Source organism: Anguilla anguilla, chromosome 1 (assembly GCF_013347855.1).
Source record: "Anguilla anguilla isolate fAngAng1 chromosome 1, fAngAng1.pri, whole genome shotgun sequence".
NCBI lineage: Eukaryota > Metazoa > Chordata > Actinopteri > Anguilliformes > Anguillidae > Anguilla > Anguilla anguilla.
The window spans coordinates 1,977,039-1,998,513 of NC_049201.1; the positions used below are offsets into that span (position 1 = coordinate 1,977,039).

A 21,475-nucleotide genomic window follows, 5' to 3' on the forward strand; every position below is an offset into this window, starting at 1 on the left:
CGGCTGAGATCATCTTTACATTGTTATGTTGTTGCCATGGTGATGTAAAAAAAACTTGGTTGGTCGTGAATCTTCCCGGAGAAGGTCACTGGGGGGTGGGGGATGGGGGCGGGGGTCTGTTTAATGGGGAGGGGGTCTGCTTAATGATAGCGAGGCACAGGAATTGTAAATAACTGTAGCTTTCCGCTACGTGTTTAGACTCCACTGTTAGTGTCGTGAAGTGCAGGGCACGATCTGGAAAATGTTTAAGAGTAGAGGGGGTGTTGTGTGTGGGGTCATAAGGTAGGACATTAGGACAGCAGACTTTTACAGGAGTTTCAGAAAATCCCACCCTCACCCCCCCCCCCCCCCCACCCCTCTGGAACCTGCTTGATGGGTCACCAAATGAACTCTGCGCCTCAATGCTCAGGCGAACACGCAGGGCGGGATGCAATCCTTCCACCATAGGGGGTTTTCCCACACCTCCACAATTCAAACCAAACTTTGAACCGGCTGCCACAAAAGAAAGAAAAAGCCAGTTTGTTTAGTGCCTGCTCCACCCCCCACCCCATCCCACCCCCCACCCCACACCCAGAACACAGCCTGCAACGTCTGAAAGTACGGGGGTTGGGGGGGGGGGGGGGATTGCACCTAAACTGAAAACAACACCGAGATCTGACAGCTGCAAAATTATAAAGGAGGAAATTAAACATTTAATAAATTAACAGGTAAAACAAAAAAAAAATTAAATATTAATTTACCAATAGGCAACTTTTGTTTACAAATGAATCGACTTAAATTCAATCTAAAAGGCAAGCAAAAATTGTTATGGTTTTTTTTTTTTTTAAACCATTGGTACAAATAAAATGAAATAATAATATAAAATAAAGATTAGAAAGAGTAACACATCAGGCTACAATCACATTTTCTGGACTATACTAGCCTTCCTAGTAAATCTTGTACACAACAAAGTTTTCCCCATTTGACACACTTGGTGGGGAATAGTTTTTGAGGGAAATTGCATCCGTGACAGTTTTTTTGTTTTTGTTGAATGCCCTCCTGGAGAATGTTGGCTGAACCATTTGCAGACTGTGAGAAAGACAAGCTGACACCGCCTTGTACTGCTGAATCACCCCCCCCCCCCGCCCCCCCGCCCCCCCTGCACCCCCACCCTTTCATTTTGTGTGCTGAACTTGAGTATTGAAAGAAATTCAGCCACAACTATGTTTTTCTTTTTTGTTTAACACAATGCATGAGTCAGTGCTTAAAGTCACACTGAGCATATCTGAGTAATTTCTCATGCCCTTTCAGGCTTCAGTGCTAGAATTATCTGGCTGTTCAGTCTGCAGCTGATTTAATAGGAGTCTGGGCTGGCGCAGCCGCGCAGTCAGCAAACGCGCATCAGAAACCCGCCCGTGCGCCTAACTGTGCGTGCTTCAGTCAGAATGCATACTTCCGCTTTGTTTGAACGGGCGAGAGACGGCAGTTGGGATCGTTGCTATGACTACGTTCAGCATCAGCTCTAATTCGGTTGGATGTGAGAAATCGGATGGCGGTGCAGAATATGCCTGGGTGTGTCTCCGTCCCCCCACCCCCCCCGCCCGGCGTGCCCCCCCCCCCCCCGCCCGGCGTGCCCCCCCATCTTTGCGTTGGCACTTTCAGTGCAGGGCGTCAACATGTCGGAGCGAAAAATGAGAATGTACTGCTGGCAAAAAAACAACAACAAAATAAACACACAAAACATAAAAACAAAAGTAAACGGACCAATGAGAAGCGGTGTTGGTGGGGAGCCTCCAGTGAGGAGGCATCCCTCGCAGCAGACGTAACGGTGGCAGAGTTTGCGTCCGTCTGGGCGACGCGTAGAACTCAGCACCCCTGGGGAGAAGAGGGGAGGGGAGGAGGCAGTTATTTTGCAAAACTGGCCCTAGGGGCAGAGCCATCGCCCCCCCGGCCCCCCCCCGCCGATGGGGAAGTCCTCGGGGACGAGCAGCAGCGCCTCGATGTTGCCGGGCGTCTCCGGGCTATGGAGCGACAGGAAATCCGACATGTCCATGTTGACGAGGGCGTTGCCCTGGGGTTCAGGGGGCGGGGCTAAAAGGCCCTCCGAGGGGAAAGTCTGGGCTGTGGGGGTGGGGCCATGGCTGGGGGGCGGGGCCTCATCTTTTTTGGGGGGCGAGGCGGGGACTGGCTGGGGCGGAGCTGTGTCGGTGGTGGGGGCGGGGGCGGGGGCAGGGGCAGGGGGAGGGGGCGGGTCCGTGGGCGGGTCTGGGGGAGCAGAGCTCTTGCCCTTCTCTTTGGAGTCCCTACAGGAGCACTGGCACTGGCAGGACTCCTCCTGTTTGATGATGATGACGGGCACGCTGAGCCCGATCTGCTGCACCGAGTTACCTAGGAAACCAATCGCAGAGGGGCGGAGCCATCAGATCAACCAATCAAACTCAAACATGCAGTCACACGGAGCTCTTTCAAGTTGACAGCAGAGTTCGTAAAACTTGTCCTGCACAAACCCAGCCTTTTAATTCACCTCTGTTGGCCTAGGGTTTCTTTTTATAAAATGGTGCACTTTCTGCATCACATGTATAAAAGAGCGTGTGGGTAAGAGGTATGGTAGCTGTGCTCACACAAAGGGGAGGGCTGCTCAAAATAGTGATGCTAATCGCTCACCAGCGGGAGGTGGTGCAGGGACAGCAGTTTCAAAAGCTGTGTGAGTAAGACCTGCGCTTTAATCTGTCACTCCACATAAAGGCTGGCTGCATTCGTGATTACGTCTATGGTGGGCTGCATTTGTTATTACGTCTATGGTGGGACACATTTTTGATAACGTCTATGGTGGGCTGCATTTGGCTCTCAGGACTTTTACATAAATACATGAATATGACACATCATATATAAAAACCCTGGATAACATTGCCCTACTTTGATCATTTTAACTTGCTGTGTGCAATGTGGTGATTTTCCTTCAGATAATTTCACAAACAGTGTTTCAAACAGGTTTAGGAAGACATGCCCCCCCCCCCGGCAGGCAGAACAGCTGTTAGGGGATAAGCTGAGAGCCCCAGCAGGGTGGAGGACTCACCTGCACTTCCAGCCACAGGAATGGCAGTGGTGAAGAACACCTTCTCTACCTTTGCACCCTGCTGAGAGAGAGAGAGAGAGAGAGAGAGAGAGAGACAAACAGGGGAGTGTTAGCTCTACACACACAAATCACACACACAGACAGAGACACACACACACACTCACTGACAAATCACTCACAAATAACTCACTCATTCACAAATCATTTACTCACTCACCCCCTCACACACTCACACCAGCGTACACACGTATACACACACACACACACACACACACACACACACACACACACACACACACACACACACACACACAGAGGTGTCACAGTGTCTCAGCTGCAAAAACACAGTCAGGTCAGTGAGCAGCCAGGCTGGAAGTGAACCAGCACGGAAATGACTGACCTGAACTCAGCCACAGTATTCATCCTAACTAGCAGCAGTGGACTTCAGCTGACACAACACGAAGAAAGAGAGACACATCATTCTCTGCGTTTCTCCCGAAAAACAAGTCCGCAAGGGACATCAGCAAAAAAAGACTCCAGAAACACAAGTGCAGAATATGCAGAAGATAAAAAGGATGAGGACATCAGGACACAAAAACACGACAAACACTCGAGATCAACTCCCCCCGGCACCACTGGAGGCACTGCTCCCAGTTGCACACTGCGTGCACTTCCTACAAATAGCCATAATCCTGAGCGCTGTCTCCAAACACACACCTCACACCACCTCTACGGAATAAAACCAGCAGAACATCCCCGTGTCTGTGGGTGGAAGCAGGCTGCCGACTGTGTAGAGGATTCTAGAACATCCACATCGTTACCAGCTGTGGATGGGCTAATTATCACTTTCCGTCATTAGCATGGTTCTTATTAACATTAAGAGTGCCCTTGTGTACTTTGTTTCATAATTTAATCTGAAGCAGAAAATGTGTTAAATGGCCAAGCGAGTATAAAGTAAATTCTGCTGCTGGGATGTGAAAATGATGGAATCAGACCTGAGGCCTGCGATCATGGCCACAGCTGACTGCACGAAACTCAGGACCACACGGTCAAGCTGAAGGTCGAGCTGAAGGTTGAGCTGAAGATCGCGCGGTCGAGCTGAAGACCACATGGTCGAGCTGAAGACCCCGCGGTCGAGCTGAAGGTCGAGCCGAAGACCGCGCGGTCGAGCTGAAGGTCGGACTCACCGGCTGCTCGGGGTTCTGCGTGCCGCCGGTGCTGCTGTTGATGATCCACTGCAGGTTCTGGTCGGACATGACGATGCTGGGCGGCAGCAGCCCCTGGGGGGGGGCGATGGTGATGGTGGGGCTGGCCGTCAGGCTGGCGCTGGCGGTTAAAGGCACGGTGTGCACTGTGGCGGCCGCCGCGGGGAGCGGGGGCGCCGGCGGCGTCTCCGTGGCGACGGTGGTGGTCGCCGTGGCGACGGCGGGGGGCGTGGCCTGGGCGTGGCCGGGGGCGGGGTCCTGCGGCAGGAAGGTCGGTTGCAGGGCCAGGTAGTGCTGAGCAGGGGGCGGGGCAGGCACTTCCGGCGTGTGGGAGCTGGGCGTGGCGACGAAGGGCGCGGGGCCGGGGGCGGGGCCTTGCGCAGGCTGAGCGGGGGTCTCTGGGGCGGGCGTGGTCAGGGAGGATGAGGAGGAGAACGGCAGGGGGAGGGAGAGGAGGGAGCTGGCGTCCGACACGGCAGGAGGGGCGGGGTTATCCAAGGTGAACGGCTCCACCAGCCCGTCTGTGGGAGGGGGGAGGGGGAGATGGGTTTAGCACACAGAGCTCCAGTCCCCAGCGCTACTCCAAACCAAACATAAAATCAGTGAGAGCTGAGACACGTTTCCGTTTCCTCTCGCGCTTTTACCTGCTCTAGCTGCTTCCCAGTCTGCTTTACGCGTTTGTCTCACATCCAGTGAGATCTACACAATTCAAATCAGATCTACATATCCATACTTACGTCACTAGCGTTTCCACAGCATGATGCATCATGTTTGTAGTCTTTATGTCAAGCTTCAGTCTCTTTTTAAGCACCAAGGGGCGGGGCTTACCTGAAGGCGGAGCCTCATCTTGACTGACGCTGTTTTCCGGGCTCTGGAACATCAGCTCGAATATCCGCACGGGAGTAACATTGTTCAGGTCCAGGCCTTGAGACTGTAAGACCACATGCATACGTACACGCACACGCACGCACAGAGAGACACGCACAGGCACACATGCGCACACACACACAAACACACACACACACACACAAACACGTACACGCGCACGCACGCACACACAGAGAGACACGCACATGCGCACACACACACACACACACACACACACACACACAAAGCGGTGGTTAAACAGGAGTAGCTCTATTCAGACCCAGGCTTTGAGACAGTTAGCAGACACACGCAGGAAAAGGACAGACGGCCTGCAGACTCACGTTCTGAATGTTCTCGCGCAGCTCTGAGTCTGTGGAGATGAGACTCAGGTCACTCAGGCATAGAGAGTGATTTGCATCCTGTAACGAGACCGTAATCACATGCTGAAATTAAACCCAACAAACAAACCAGGCAGCAAGTCCACTGCACATAATACAGCAAAGCTATCAGATTAATAAACAAGATTAATATCTCAGTGCAAGAAATTACTGAATATATTACTTATATATTTATATATATAGTTCAAAAAGACAACAAACCTCAAGGGGAGCATTTGCCTGGAGACAAATTATTAACACTCATCTGAGGGGGGCAGTGATGCATTATGGGAGAACTCACTTCGGACAGAGAGGATTGGCTGAGGGGGGCAGTGGTGCATTGTGGGAGAACTCACTTCGGACAGAGAGGAGTGGCTGAGGGGGGCAGTGGTGCATTGTGGGAGAACTCACTTCGGACAGAGAGGATTGGCTGAGGGGGGAAGTGGTGCATTGTGGGAGAACTCACTTCGGACAGAGAGGAGTGGCTGAGGGGGGCAGTGGTGCATTGTGGGAGAACTCACTTCGGACAGAGAGGAGTGGTTGAGGGGGGCAGTGGTGCATTGTGGGAGAACTCACTTCGGACAGAGAGGAGTGGTTGAGGGGCACACCCTTGTCGTGACCCTTGATGTGACTCTTGAGGCTGTACTGGGAGCTGAATGTCTTCTCACAGCCATCACTGGAACAGACGAAAGGCTTCTCTCCTGGGGGGGGCAGACACAGACCGTCACCCCCCTGTGCAGCACAGACCTATATCCCCCTGCGCAGCACAGACCTATATCCCCCTGCGCAGCACAGACCTATATCCCCCTGCAAAGCACAGACCTACATCCCCCTGCGAAGCACTTAAAATAACCACCATTCCTGTAACTGTTTGCTCAGCTGAGAAGGGTACACAGACGCAAAGCACGTTACAGTGAATTACACATACGAGTGTTTTTGAGATACTGCCCCCAGTGGCCACGCCGAGTACAGCGCCCGGTATTAGCGGTTAGCTTCTCTCAGAAGAGGCTAGCCAGGCCAGGTCCGGCCCTACCTGTGTGCGTCCGCACGTGCGTCTTCAGGTGGTGGCTGGCAGCAAACGCCTTACCACAGCCGTCATGGTCGCAGCTAAAGAGAAAGGAGGGAGAGAGGCGGATGAATAAAGAACGATAGAGCAGTGAAGAACAGAGACAGACGTATCATAGAACAGTAGTCAGGCAACAGATCAACCACACAACACCTTACTCCAAACCAGGGTTTTCAAATTAGTCCTGAAGGAACCGCAGTGTCTGCAGGTTTAACTCCAGTCCTGAAAGAGCCGCAGTGTCTGCAGGTTTAACTCCAGTCCTGGAGGGCCGCAGTGTCTGCAGGTTTAACTCCAGTCCTGGAGGGCCGCAGTGTCTGCAGGTTTAACTCCAGTCCTGGAGGGCCGCAGTGTCTGCAGGTTTAACTCCAGTCCTGGAGGGCCGCAGTGTCTGCAGGTTTAACTCCAGTCCTGGAGGGCCGCAGTGTCTACAGGTTTAACTCCAGTCCTGGAGGGCCGCAGTGTCTGCAGGTTTAACTCCAGTCCTGGAGGGCCGCAGTGTCTACAGGTTTAACTCCAGTCCTGGAGGGCCGCAGTGTCTACAGGTTTAACTCCAGTCCTGGAGGGCCGCAGTGTCTGCAGGTTTAACTCCAGTCCTGGAGGGCCGCAGTGTCTGCAGGTTTAACTCCAGTCCTGGAGGGCCGCAGTGTCTGCAGGTTAAACTCCAGTCCTGGAGGGCCGCAGTGTCTGCAGGTTTAACTCCAGTCCTGGAGGGCCGCAGTGTCTGCAGGTTAAACTCCAGTCCAGGAGGGCCGCAGTGTCTGCAGGTTTAACTCCAGTCCTGGAGGGCCGCAGTGTCTGCAGGTTTAACTCCAGTCCTGAAAGAGCCACAGCGTCTGCAGGTTTAACTCCAGTCCTGGAGGGCCACAGCGTCTGCAGGTTTAACTCCAGTCCTGGAGGGCTGGGTCCCTGCAGGGCTGGAGTTTAAGATCGCTGCTCTAATTTCTGCTGAGGCAGACAGCATTGGATGACAAAGTACAGATCGGGGCAAATGCTGCCATTTAGCGTTTGCTCTTAAACTCCCTCCTGCAGAGAGCAGGCCGGAGCCAGTAAAGCCGCCAGCGTCCGCCAAGCGCCTCGACCGCGTGACACAGCCGTAGCTTCCATTAATCACTCTCTGATTGGACAGTGCCAGGGACCAGAGCACCAAGCAGTTTCAGCCAATCAGAGTCCTCCTTTCAGCTCGCTGTCCCAAGTGTGCTGCTCTGGGCAACTGCTTGAGCAGCTGTCCTTCTGAAGTGCCTGTCATATTTATTTATTTTTATTTTTTTTTGAGGGCTCCAAAAGGAGTCATGTGACGCAACTGGACCCGGGACACAGGACCGCTGGTATGCAGAAGGGGGCGTGGCCTGGGGCTCTGGTCCTCTTCACCGCCCGTCCTGGACAAAGCGAGCGATGACAAAAGAGCCTGACAGGGCTGGAGGCTAATCTGGGATCCAGTGCGGGGTCACATGATTTATGACATGGAAAGAGGGGGGCACGTGGCGGAGTGCCAAGAGGGGGTATGTCGGGAGAGCGCCTGACCAGTGGGCCGTCCGAGTCAGGACTGGCGTGAACTGAAGCCATGGCGACGGAGCAGTGTAAACTGTTTGTCGCGCTCGATTGGCCAGGCAGCACCTGAACCAACCTGTCCATTCACCCCACCCATGGAGACACACAGACACAGACACAGACACAGACACAGACACACACACACACACACACACACACACACACACAGACACACACGCAGACACACACACAGACAGACACACACACACACACACGCAGAGCAGGCCAGAGATGAGGCACACGTCACCAACCTGGCAACCGACTCCACATTCAAATTCTCCTAACGTGTGCCAGTCCCCTTTACTGGGAATCTCTTCATTTCTTATACACTTCGGTAATAACAACAACCGCCATTACAATAACACATGAAAACCCTACCATGAATGTTTACACAATTTAATTTTAGAACTGTTCCAATTAGAGACATGGTGGCGAATGTCTTTGGAAACAGTCTGACTCCGGCGTGATAATCCACTTATTGGACGTGTCACTTAGTGATCTGGTAGCTGATGGAGTCGAGAGCTTCCATGAGAACGTCCCACCACAACCAATCAGATTTCAGCACCAGTGGAGTGGGACAGGCCTGACCAATCACAAAGCCAGAATGCTGTAGTGTGCCAGTGGAGATAATGTTTCCTGTCGGTGACACATCCTTCACAGCGGTGATTAAATTAAACCCCTCTTTTATAAGGCTGCAGCCGCCGCTGCCAGGAGTGAGTCTGATGATGGCGGTACGGCCGCTAACGCGATTCCCAACGCCGCGCCCGTCACTGCCAATCACAGCCTTCACAGCGGGGCTCACAAAACCCCCACACGCCCGTTTCCTCGCCATTCGCTCGCCCTCGCTCGCCCTCTCGCGCTAACGGAACTCACCGGAAGGGCTTCTCCCCCGTGTGCGTGCGCACGTGCTTCCTCAGGTCGCTGAGCGTGGTAAAGTACTTAGTGCATCCTTCCGATTCACAGTTAAACGTCTTCCCCGTGTGGATCCTCTGGTGTGCTTTGAGTCTGCGGGAAACAGAGAGGGGCGGGGTTTAGACTGCAGAGGGGTGGGGTTTAGAGATCAGAGGGGCGGAGTTCAGAGAGCAGAGGGGCGGGGTTTAGAGAGCAGAGGGGCGGAGTTCAGACCACAGAGGGGCAGAGTTGAGAGCAGAGGGGCGGGGTTTAGACTGCAGAGGGGCGGGTTCAGAGCTCACCTGATGTGCCGCGTATGTTTGTATCTTTACCGCTATGCCCTGCTGCTCATGTTCAGACAGTGAGGAACTTTTAATGATGAAGACGAGCAGGGCAAAGTCAGTTCCACTCAGACGAAAAGATGAGAGGATTCTTTCATTGGCCCTCATCCTTTCATCTCTCAGCGGGAGTTCACTGATGTGTAAAAGGCTCAGATCTTCTGCTTTCAGGCCGTGTGTTTAGGGACAAACACGCCCAGCTTACAAAGTCACACACAGCCTTCTGTGTCAACAAGAGGTAAAGGGAGAAGAAGGCGAGTTTTCACCATGACGAGGGGGGGGGGGTTAATTCACCCAGCTCACGATTCAGAGGCGACTCTCAGCTCTGCTCACACCCACCCAACAGATCAGAGCCATCCGGGGACAACCTGAAACGCCTCGACCACGTACACGGGCACAGCGCTCCCAAAGGAACTGAGCTAACGCGCTACACAGCGCTGCTAAAGGAACTGAGCGAATGCGCTACAGAGCGCTGCTAAAGGAACTGAGCAAACGCGCTACACAGCGCTGCTAAAGGAACTGAGCAAACGCGCTACACAGCGCTGCTAAAGGAACTGAGCTAACGCGCTACACAGCGCTGCTAAAGGAACTGAGCTAACGCGCTACACAGCGCTGCTAAAGGAACTGAGCAAACGCGCTACACAGCGCTGCTAAAGGAACTGAGCTAACGCGCTACACAGCGCTGCTAAAGGAACTGAGCAAACGCGCTACACAGCGCTGCTAAAGGAACTGAGCTAACGCGCTACACAGCGCTGCTAAAGGAACTGAGCTAACGCGCTACACAGCGCTGCTAAAGGAACTGAGCTAACGCGCTACACAGCGCTGCTAAAGGAACTGAGCTAACGCGCTACACAGCGCTGCTAAAGGAACTGAGCTAACGCGCTACACAGCGCTGCTAAAGGAACTGAGCAAACGCGCTACACAGCGCTGCTAAAGGAACTGAGCTAACGCGCTACACAGCGCTGCTAAAGGAACTGAGCAAACGCGCTACACAGCGCTGCTAAAGGAACTGAGCTAACGCGCTACACAGCGCTGCTAAAGGAACTGAGCTAACGCGCTACACAGCGCTGCTAAAGGAACTGAGCTAACGCGCTACACAGCGCTGCTAAAGGAACTGAGCTAACGCGCTACACAGCGCTGCTAAAGGAACTGAGCAAACGCGCTACACAGCGCTGCTAAAGGAACTGAGCAAACGCGCTACACAGCGCTGCTAAAGGAACTGAGCGAACGCGCTACACAGCGCTGCTAAAGGAACTGAGCTAACGCGCTACACAGCGCTGCTAAAGGAACTGAGCTAACGCGCTACACAGCGCTCCTAAAGGAACTGAGCTAACGCGCTACACAGCGCTCCTAAAGGAACTGAGCTAACGCGCTACACAGCGCTGCTAAAGGAACCGAGCTAACGCGCTACACAGCGCTGCTAAAGGAACTGAGCTAACGCGCTACACAGCGCTCCTAAAGGAACTGAGCTAACGCGCTACACAGCGCTCCTAAAGGAACTGAGCTAACGCGCTACACAGCGCTGCTAAAGGAACCGAGCTAACGCGCTACACAGCGCTGCTAAAGGAACTGAGCTAACGCGCTACACAGCGCTCCTAAAGGAACTGAGCTAACGCGCTACACAGCGCTGCTAAAGGAACTGAGCAAACGGAAAGGCACCACAAGCATCCCGTCTTTATCTTTATCTGTGTGCAGCGCAATCTGCAAACAGAGGGCGTCATACCGGACCTTTTCCTCAGAGAAAAGAAAAATCTAATCGTACAATCAGAGCCTGACCACAGATCTGAGCATATATACATTCATTTAAATAAATAAATACACCAACATGGGAGGATCCACAAACAAAATATGGGCAACGAAATTACTGGCAGAGGTGTGTCCTCAGGTTGGCTCAAAGAATTAAAATGGAAAAATATGAATAAAAATGATCTGCCAAAAGTGACAAAAATCTGCAAAAACGGGGAGCGTTCGTCTCGGAACGAAATTTATTCTTTCTTTTAAGAAAGTAAAGCAATGGAGCTGCATGTCAATTAAACAAGAAAAGAAAGAAAAGAAAAGCAGAGGATGAGAAAGCGGAGAGGAAATCCAGTCCCAGGAGCTCGTCTCTCTCCCACACCCCCATCGTCTCCTCTCCAAGCAGGGAGGCCGTTTCTGAGCCCGTCCCTGCGGCTGAAACTGGAGAGACGCAACACTCCTGATCACACCGCTGCACTACCTCTCCTTCCTTTAACAAGGCCGCCCCTCTGCCCCTCCCTGCGAGAGCTGCCCACCACGCCCCCCCACCACACCGAACCGCTACCTGGAGCATCGGAAGCTGAAGGCTCCAGTCCTGCTGCTAAAGAGGCATGCACACATCGGGCCCCCGGGGGGTAGCGACCCCGCCATGACCTTGAAGATCATGTGACCCACCGCTGGGTTCACTGACACACAAACATTCGCCTCCGTGACCTTCGCCCTCTGACCCTCACCCACAGTTTGAGGGGAGAGGGCAGAAGAGACAGGCAGAGAGGGACAGAGTGACAGAGAGAATGAGAATGAGAGATGAAGAGAGGGAGAGTGAAAGGGAGGAAGAGAGAGAGAGGGACAGAGGAGAGGCTGCTGGTCTTACTCATGGGGAAATTCAGCATCAGCTGAAAGGACAGAGCGTGTCACTGTTTGCTTTACTGATCAATACAGACGGCCACGCGATCAGTGTGCTGCAGTGCGTCTGCCCTGACAGTGCGCTACAGAGGAGGGCATCAGGGACAGGAAGTGAGACGCAGGAAGTCTGGCCTGACAGTGCGTTACAGAGGAGGGCATCAGGGACAGGAAGTGAGAGACAGGAAGTCTGACCTAACAGCGTGTTACAGAGGAGGGCATCAGGGACAGGAAGTGAGAGACAGGAAGTCTGGCCTGACAGTGTGTTACAGAGGAGGGCATCAGGGACAGGAAGTGACAGACAGAAAGTGAGGCACAGGAAGTCTGACCTGCACAGTGTGATGTAGAGGGGGGTACCGGGGACAGGAAATGAGAGACAGGAAGTCTGACCTGTACAGTGTGATGTAGAGGGGGGTATCGGGGACAGGAAATGAGAGACAGGAAGTCTGACCTGTACAGTGTGTTGAAGGCCTTCTCGCAGCCCTGCACGTCGCACTCGAAGGGCTTCTCCTTGGTGTGCACGCGCACGTGGATCTTCAGGCTGTAGGAGGTGAGGAAGGCCTTCCCGCAGCCCTGCTGGTTGCACACGAAGGTGTACTCCCCGCGGTGCGTCTTCTGGTGCGTCCGCAGGTTCCCCGCCGTGCTGTAGGTGCGCGTGCAGCCCTCAAACATGCACTGGTACCTCTTCACCTGCGAGCACACAGTTCCCATTCCCCGTCACTTTTCAGTGACATTCGAAGCGCATTTTTGAGGAATGACGGGTGCTGAGGCAGCCGGGGCTCCTTGGGGTGCATTTTGAGACGCATTAAAAGTGCACAACATTCAACATTCTTGCATCATCAGTTATGTGCACTCAGTCTTTCATGAGACAAATGATAATAACCCTTAAAAGCCCTTGTAGCCAAAATTAGTCTAAATTAATGTCACAATACTAGGGTTTTTTGAGATATACTCATTTTTCTGATGCTAAAATTATGTACTTTTGTGCATATGTCTGCAGACATCGATCTCTGAGGCTTGTGGATGTTACCCTGGTCCATTTGAGCTGTAATGACATGCAGAATGAGGGAGAACTGATGGGGGATGAAGGCCTTGCGACAGCCGTTCTGCGGTTTGAACCCGTGCCCAACGGACAGAAAAAAATGTGTTTGTTTGCAGACTCTCCGTGTTGAGGACACCTCTTTGCCTGGGACCAGTTCCTTCCCCAAGGTCGAAGCTTGAGGGGTACACTGTGCTAAACTGTGCTACATTGGCCTACATCGTGCTATATTTTATGCTACACCATGCTACACTGAATTACACCGTGCTGCAAAATGCTACATCGTGCTACACTGAACTACACCGTGCTACATCGTGCTACGTGGTGCTGACTGGGCGGCTGCAGAACAGTGGGGCCTGCTGAGACATTTCCAGGAAAATGAAAAAGAGAAGGAACAAAAAAAAAAAAAGGAAGAAAATGCCCCAGACCTCATGACTCAGCGTTCTGCTCTGAACACCGAGGGGGAGGGAGGGGGAGGGGTGGCGGCACGGCAGATCTGCTGGCTCATTATGTGTCCACCCCCCCACTCCCCCCACCCCCCCCCACTCCTCACAGCAGTGTTGAGCTGGAGGACTAAAATAAAAGCATTCATACTCTGCAGGGATGTGCGTGTGTGTGTGTGTCACTATTATTGTCAAAGAGAAAAGCACAAACCAGCAGAGCCTTTCTCTGCCTCCACAATAGTGTACTCTCTCTTTCGCCCTGCCCCTCTCTCTCTCACTCCCTCCCTCTCACTCCCTCCCTCTCGCTCCCTTCCTCACCCCACTCTTTCCCTATCTCTAACTCCCCCCCACTCTTTCCCCCCCCCTCTCTCTCACCCCACTCCTTCCCCCTCCCCCCCCTTTCTTCCCTGTAGATGAAGCTGCCTGGAGCTCCAGCATGACAAGCACAAGCAAACAAGCTCCTATTCTCCACAAACATGTGAGTGCACCCACAATACAGTCTCTAACACACCCTAAACCTAACCCTACCACACACACACTCGTGTTGTCACGTACACAGACCTTCAGAGAAGCAGATATTTAGACGTTTTTTTTCCACGTTCTCATTCTCTCTTCCTCTTTCTGTTCATCTCCCTCCCTCCCTCCCTCTCTCCCTTCACACTTTTCCTCTTTCACTCCTTCCTCTCTCTCAGTCTGCCTCATCCTTGGTCCATCTCTTCCTCCCTCTGCCTGCCACCCTCTCTGTTATCCCTCCTCTCTCATCCCTCCCTCCTGCCCTTTCTTCTCTCTCCTCCCCTGTTCCTGCAGCGTTAGCACCGTTAGCCGCTTCTCTCTCTCCGACCCCCCCCCCCCCCCCCCCCCCGTTCGTTAGGAGCCTGCGCCCGGCTCAACCCCAGCCGTCCATCACGGGACGGTCAGAAATTGGACCCCCACCGGGGCCCAGAGGAGCCCCAGCAAGCAGAACCACGGAGGCCCACGAGCGACTCAACCCATCTCCTAAATTAGCCCTGCCTGCTTTGTTTTTATAACTAGGGAGCGAGAGAGGGAGGAGGAGAGAGAGGGAAGGGGGGACGGGTAAACGGAATGTGCCCTGTTGGAGCTGTGGGGCGCGTGGCATGAAGAGACTAGAGCCAGAACACCCCCACCCCCCACCCCACCCCCACCCCCACCCCACCCCCCCCTTTCCAGCCCCGCTCTGGATCAATCACAGGATAACATGATAGGGCACACCCCCCTCCAACACATACACACACACACCAACACCCCATCCCTCCCTCACACACGCAAACACTCACACAGAATGAGAGAGAGAGAGAGAGAGAGAGAGAGAGACCGTGCAAGAGGTGGCAGTGGCAAGAGTCGCAGAGAGAAGACTGATAACTGAAAATGAAAGAGGAATAGAGCGAGTGAGAGACAGAGAGAGAAAGTGAGGGGTGGGGGTGGCAGGACTCAGACAAGATAGATAAGCAAAATGAAAAAGAGACAGAGAGAGAGAGGGAGAGAAAGGGAGAGAGAGAGAGAGAAAGGGAGAGCATGGGGGAAAGAAGCAAGGGAGAGAAATGGATAAAAAATAAAAGTTAAAGGAGGGAGATAATCTGCTTTTCTAAATTTAACACTAATACAGTTTGCTTAGTCCCACCTAAGGAATGGAACAGATTTTGTTTTTGCATTTTTTTTGTTCCCTAAAGATTGTTGCGCATACTGTAGCAACATGTGCACATTTTAATTACTTTATATCAGGTTAGTAAATCATTCTGAGAGTATTTACAGAAAGAGAGAGACAGAGAAAGGGAATGCAGATCAGGCACTGCTCTGCACACACGCTGCCATCATTTCCCATCCTGATGCCATCTTAAGCACACTAATTCCTCTGGCTGTTCTCCTCCCACTCTACAGCAGCACACATCAGGTCATATTAACCCCAGCAGCTCATCTGGGCAGGAGCTCCGGCTGGATGAATGAGCATCATCAATGAGTCATGCTTTCTGATTCCCCACTAATCCTTTTCTCAGCCACTTTCCAGATTCGATTCGATTCGATTCGATTCAAAGGACAGAACATCTGGCTACTGCAACCAGGAGACTTTCTCTGGTACTTCTGCCACATCTTAGAGACCGCAGTCCCAATCCACGGACCACAGCTGAATGAGAGAGAAATCTGCTTCAGGCCAGCCGACCCGCGGTAAAGACAGGAGTCTGACCAGGTGAGGAAGTGCAGTTTCGCTGCTCCAGCAAGCGTTCAGCTCAAGACACAGGTTTCACCCCAAATGAACCGAACGCTGAACGCCGAATCCCTCGCTGTGACATCAGAGCCCTACGCAGGCTCGTGGAGCACGCACGCTCACGTCTGGTCGCACCTTCGACAGCGACTCGGATTCTGAACCTGCATTTCAAATTCAGAACACAGAGACTCACGGAACGGATGTCCGACTCAGACAGAGAAATGACAGGTACGTGTCTTACTGGAAGCACACAGGTGTCGCGTTCGACCATAATGTGATGCGACTATTGACACGAGAACAGAAGGATCCCCTATCACATGGTCTTTCAGTTCTGAAGCGTGTGACCGGACGGCCATTACGCCTCGAGCACATGACTATACTCAGCCCCGCCCATCCCGACCCCCCCCCTCCCCCCAATGTCCTGTCACCACGCACTCGTTGTAAAACCGGTAAAACAGAAGGGGCTCGTTCTGAAACGTGCCACAATCTGCTCCCTCAGAAAAGCTGCTCATGAGGAAAAGCACCCATCCTCATCACTCCACAGTGCAGCCCGTCGCCTCGCCGACCAGCCCCCGCTCAGGCGAGCCGCGTTCCCCTCACGCCCCTCTCCAGCTACGCGCTGCTGCGTGAACACGCTCTCTGGACTGCCAGAGGGGGCGCACAGCCCGGTTTGGGAAGGGAACAGAAGAAGACAGAGAAAGAGATAAAAACCGAACGCGCAGCCCTGCAGTGTGTGTGTGGAGCCTGCTGGAACACAGGGAAGCGTGCGGAAGCAGAATCCCTGTGGGGTACGGGGAGCGGTGTAGAATCAGGCAAATATGACCTTTAACCCTACACAGCAACTCTACCCCACTCTGAACACCAATCTCCGTCTTCCCTTTCAACAGCCAGTCACTGCCCTGTACACACGTCGCTCATCAAACAGACCCGGGTAAAATTACTGCTTAAAGTGACTCTGAGATGCTGGGTTTACACTGAAAATGCTGCTATTATGTAAAAACACTACTGCTGAAAAGCTCAGAGACGTTTTTAACACACGGTTTGCCCAAATGCACAACCCTGCGAAAGAAAGGTTGTGTTCTGAATGCTGATGAAGACAGACACGGTGGAAATACCAGCTCATTTTTAAAATTGTGAGCAACCTGCAGGAGTTTTACTGCTGTCCAGCATTTCAAATAGGTGTTTGATTCAGGTCTGTGTCACACAGCAGGAGCACTTATAAGCAACGCGCCGCGATGCTAACTCATTACAGCGACGTCCTGCAGCTTGTGTTGCGAAGAATGAAAGTTTGGCGGAAAATTTTGCCGCTAATCCCCCTCGCCCCTACCCCCGTGTCCCAGTAGCACAGTTTGTACAGGAATGGCATGGAGCAGCGCCCCGTCCCAGCAATGTCACCAAACAGGCCCAGCACAATGGCCCACGGGACTGGACTCATCACCGGCCAATCACAGCGCCCGCCTCGCAACAAGCCGCCTCCTTATTGACTCAACTGCCCGGCGAATCAGAGTGAACCTGAGCCTTTGGTTGGCCCCCGTCTGCTCAGAGCTCCCTGCGCTTCAGTGAATATGTAACTTTGTAACACTGTTGCCAGCACGTTGCCCGGGGCAACGCTGCAGCGAGAAGGGGGCTCTGTAGGACAGTAGTCAGGTGAGGGGAAGGAAACCAGGCCTGGAACTCCAGAGAGGTCACAGGGTCAAATGTCAGGTGGGCCCCTGCCATGGTACCCTCAAACAAGTACAATACAAAAATATAAGGGTGTCAGTTAAATAAACCAACAATCTACATGTGAAATAATGTCTCCCCTAAAGGGTGGGGACTCCTGGTCCAATGGAGACTTAGCACGTCTCCACAGTGTAGGACCAACGTATGCAGCTCCACCACAGAAACAAACCACCCCATTGCTGCCAAGACATCAGGAGCTCTTTCAGGCTATAGCTGCTAACCCTGCTGCTGGGGAGCGGTCTACTGATGATTCAAATGAAAGCAGAGATACACAAGAACAGGCCATTCAGCCCATTCAGCAGGTAACTCAGTGCACCTGGGTTCCAGCGGCTGAACAGTGTCAGTCTCCTCCTTAACCCTCCACCCTTAAAGGTGTAAGATCTCAACTGTGTGATTAGAATGTTTTAAACTGGACATTCTAATGCTGATGTCACAATCACCACTTGCAACTGATTACAGTGTAGTTCTAGAACACTGACTTAGGATTTTGAGAAAAAAAAACATTCCAAAAAACCTGCTTTTCAAAGCATTCACAGAGCTGAAGAATCGACCCAGCCAAAGGGGAGGGGTCGGAGTAAAAAGGGGCAGGGCCTACCTCCCTCTGCTTGGTCTCCGGGCACTCCGAGTGCAGGGTGAGGGTGGCGCCCTCTATGTTCCGTGGCATAGGGGTGGAGCCGGGATTGATGATGAACTGAATCTGGTCGGGCGAGATGGTGTGATGCACATAACCCTGCGACATGCCGTCAGGGTCCACCATGAAGGTCAGGCCTCCCTCCGAGCCCTCCGCCAGGAAGCTCATACCGCCGCCCCCGTGCCCGCAGTGCCCGCCCTCCTCCTCCTCGTCGTCCTCCTCATCCTCGTCCAGGCCGACGGGGTCCTGCTCGATGAGCACGGTGGTGCGGTCGTACACGCGGCCCGATGCGGAGGTGGACGTGGAGGGCAGCAGGTCGCCGTCGTCGTCCTCCTTGTCGAAGTCGGCCATCTTGTCGTCGTCGTCGTCGTGCTGCGTCAGGGCGTCCACCTCCACCTCGAAGTACATGGCCTCCCTGTGGGGGCCATTCTCGCCCATGATCCCGCAGCCCCGCTCACAGCCGCGGCACAGCCGAGCAGCTGCAGCTTCCTGTGCGGAAAGAGCGCCCAGCGGGGTGAGGATACACGTGCACAAACACACACACGCACGCACACAGGCACACGCACGCACACTCATACACACGTGCACAAACACACACACGCACGCACACAGGCACACGCACGCACACTCATACACACGTGCACACACTCATACACGCACGCACACAGGCACACATTCATACACACACACGCACGCACACAGGCGCACACACGCACGCACACAGGCACACACGCACGCACACAGGCACACACGCACGCACACTCATACACACGTGCACACACTCATACACGCACGCACGCGCACACACTCATACACACGCAGTCAGAACACACTCATCTGAAAGTCAGTCAGAACACACACTCACCTGAGAGTCAGTCAGAACACACACTCACCTGGAGAATCAGTTGGAACACACACACCTGAGAGTCAGTTGGAACACAATGCAGCACAAAGCTCAGTGTGCATCTAGAGGCATTCACTCAAAACAACGAGAAATCAGCGCAAATCCAAAAACGGCAACAACCAGGGAGACACGGGGCAGCAGGAGACACTAAAGAACAGGGCTCTTCATTAAAGCAGCCTGATCATCATCTGCACGTGAGGGACAGGCCCGGCGGGGCAAACGATGAACGCCTGGTCTCGAACTCCATGTCCTAGGGAGGTGCATGCTGTAGCCTGCTGATTTGCCAGGTAATCAGCTTGATGCGCCACATACATGCTTCAAGAGAACACGCTCCGGACCAACCTATGAATATTTATCAAATTACACGTTCTCCGACGCATTTAATGTGCTTCGGGATGAATTCAAACGGACCGTCGTTGCTGTCATACAGCGCCGCCTGTTCAGGCACCGATAGCGGACTGAAACCCAACTCTTTGGCGCGGGTACAGAAAGGTAGCCGAGTCGGGCGACGGAATGCGAGCCAGCCAATGTACACTGGAGGCTACGCTGTACCGAAAGCACCAGGAGTGACCAGTCACTTTAAAATACCCACATTTACTTACACGCATAGGCTAGACATTAGAATATTAGTTTACCCCCCCACCCCTAAAAAAGCGTAGCGGACTCTAAACTGCCTGTCAACTTTTTTGATGGGCGACTTTTGTTTACGGTGCGTTGCTTATCACATGCAATGGAATTACATAACCTCGTCAAAGTTTTTTAATGTACAGACTACAGGGAGCTAGGTCCTGTGATGCACGACAATGTTTTAGTAGATACCAGCTAATGATATATTAACATAACCTAATGTTATACCTACTAACATTCACAAATAATTTTCATGACATTTCGTCGTCTTGGGTGAAGCCAGCTAGCTCGCTCGCCAAGCTGTCACCGACAGTTAACGTAGTTTTCTCAAAAAAATCAAACAATAACTAAAAACAAACGATATTTCAATGCACATACATATGTTGTTAAAAAAACAAGATATGAAAGCGTTTCGTAGCTCATGCATTGCCTGGTAGATAATGGTTTCTATGAGAGGCCTTTAACCGCTCCTTTTTACCCATTATACTAACGTAACTCAACATGATCTAGTCAGCGCTTACAATATTGGAAGTTAAATAGGCAACAAAAACATGCTACAAATAAAACTGGCAACTGAAAGACTAGCTAGCTAACCTAAAAAACTAACGTGTTAGCCAATGTTAACAAATGTTAACAAGCGTTGAGACTTTGCCGCTAACTAGCTCTAACCACTACAATGTCAGGCTATTAATTTTTTTTTTTTACCCGAGTCGCGGAGTAAATAGTCGGGGAAATTTGAAATAGTTTGCTGCACAGTTATCTTGACAGATCAACGCGCAGTTCTGGAACTTTCTAAATTCCGGCAAAAAAAGCGAGACTGTTCTCTGAATCAGGATAACTGTGACGGCTTAACGTTGGCTAGCAGGTAACTGGCTAGCGGCTAGCTACAGTAGCTTGGTGAATGAACTAGAATAGCCGACGACACTCCTACATCTCGTAACGTACGGACGGCAGCTAGCTAGCTATGTTTCCGATACCGATCCAGACAGCTTAATCAAGAAGGTCCATTCCCATCACTAGTCAAATTAACACACGTAGCATAGCGTCTAACAAATAAAAAAGCCATTGGCAATTTCGTTAATTAATGAAAGCTAGCTAGCACTTATACTCAGCCTAAGCTAATATCAAGATAACTTCACAAGCGGACACACCGCCTGTAAACTAGTCTACCGATACACCTTGGACCTGACAACTAAAGCGACCGTTAGACTACAGCTCATTCAAATATTTCACCTGGTGACATAGCCAACTTGCACCAGCTAGCTAGCACCAATAACCTTATTTCACGAACGTCCAACTGGCATTGTAGCAAGACTAGCCAGGTAGTGCCAAATAAAACACTAGACTAAAGGCAAACTTAAATTAATGGAAACTAATTGTTGGCCAACTCACTCCTGTGGCCAATTCTAGCCACTCAACTAACTATGCCAGTGGCTAACTAGCTACAAACTGCTAATATAAAAACTCAAGGCAACTAGCGCAGCTAACGATAGCTATCAATAAGCTAATAAGTTAGCTGTAGCTAACGTTAGCTAGCTACCAATAAGCAGCGGCATCTTTGACTGACTACAGACAGCATTAGACTCCGAACATAATAGGAAAATGCTATCACCGTAAATATGAAAGCCAGTGTATGTCCCAAATCACAGTTTTTTTTCAACATAAAAGGTGGAAATTTTTACCGGTGCAGTGAAGAAGCCGAATAGATCTGAAATTCGGATTGCTAGCACTTTCTTCCCTTCCCCTCCCCAGCGGTACCATGATTAAAACAACGTCACATTGGGCTTCCTCTTCCCGGGGCATCTTGGGAAACGGTGATAACCAGTCTGGAATTTACCAAATTGGATACTCAGTAAATATTTACAAACATCCATGTGTTTCATGTTATATTTATTTATTTATTG

At 52.1% G+C, this 21,475-nt stretch overlaps 1 protein-coding gene across 1 annotated transcript; it reads right to left on the minus strand.

Annotated features, from left to right (window-relative positions):
• Positions 1 to 1,903: 1,903 nt before the first annotated feature.
• mtf1 (metal-regulatory transcription factor 1) lies at positions 1,904 to 21,351 on the minus strand. The gene is made up of 12 exons (XM_035432212.1): positions 21,254 to 21,351; positions 18,005 to 18,529; positions 12,436 to 12,674; positions 8,992 to 9,123; positions 6,538 to 6,611; positions 6,081 to 6,205; positions 5,469 to 5,546; positions 5,089 to 5,191; positions 4,243 to 4,781; positions 3,056 to 3,116; positions 2,210 to 2,367; positions 1,904 to 2,050 (listed from the first exon to the last, which is right to left on the minus strand). Exons 2-12 carry the CDS (start codon positions 18,476 to 18,478, stop codon positions 1,904 to 1,906), a joined length of 2,130 nt encoding a protein of 709 aa, XP_035288103.1. The 5' UTR covers positions 18,479 to 18,529; positions 21,254 to 21,351.
• Between the last annotated feature and the right edge of the window lie 124 nt (positions 21,352 to 21,475).

Bases quoted from the DNA above. Each gene is read 5' to 3' on its own strand.
- mtf1 (XM_035432212.1), bottom strand. From the start codon at position 18,478: ATGGGCGAGAATGGCCCCCACAGGGAGGCCATGTACTTCGAGGTGGAG. The intron at 5,547-6,080 runs GTGAGTTCTCCC...GTCTCGTTACAG, and splicing joins ACCACTCCTCTCTGTCCGAA to GATGCAAATCACTCTCTATG. The intron at 3,117-4,242 runs GTGAGTCCGACC...TCTCTCTCTCAG, and splicing joins CGCAGAACCCCGAGCAGCCG to CAGGGTGCAAAGGTAGAGAA.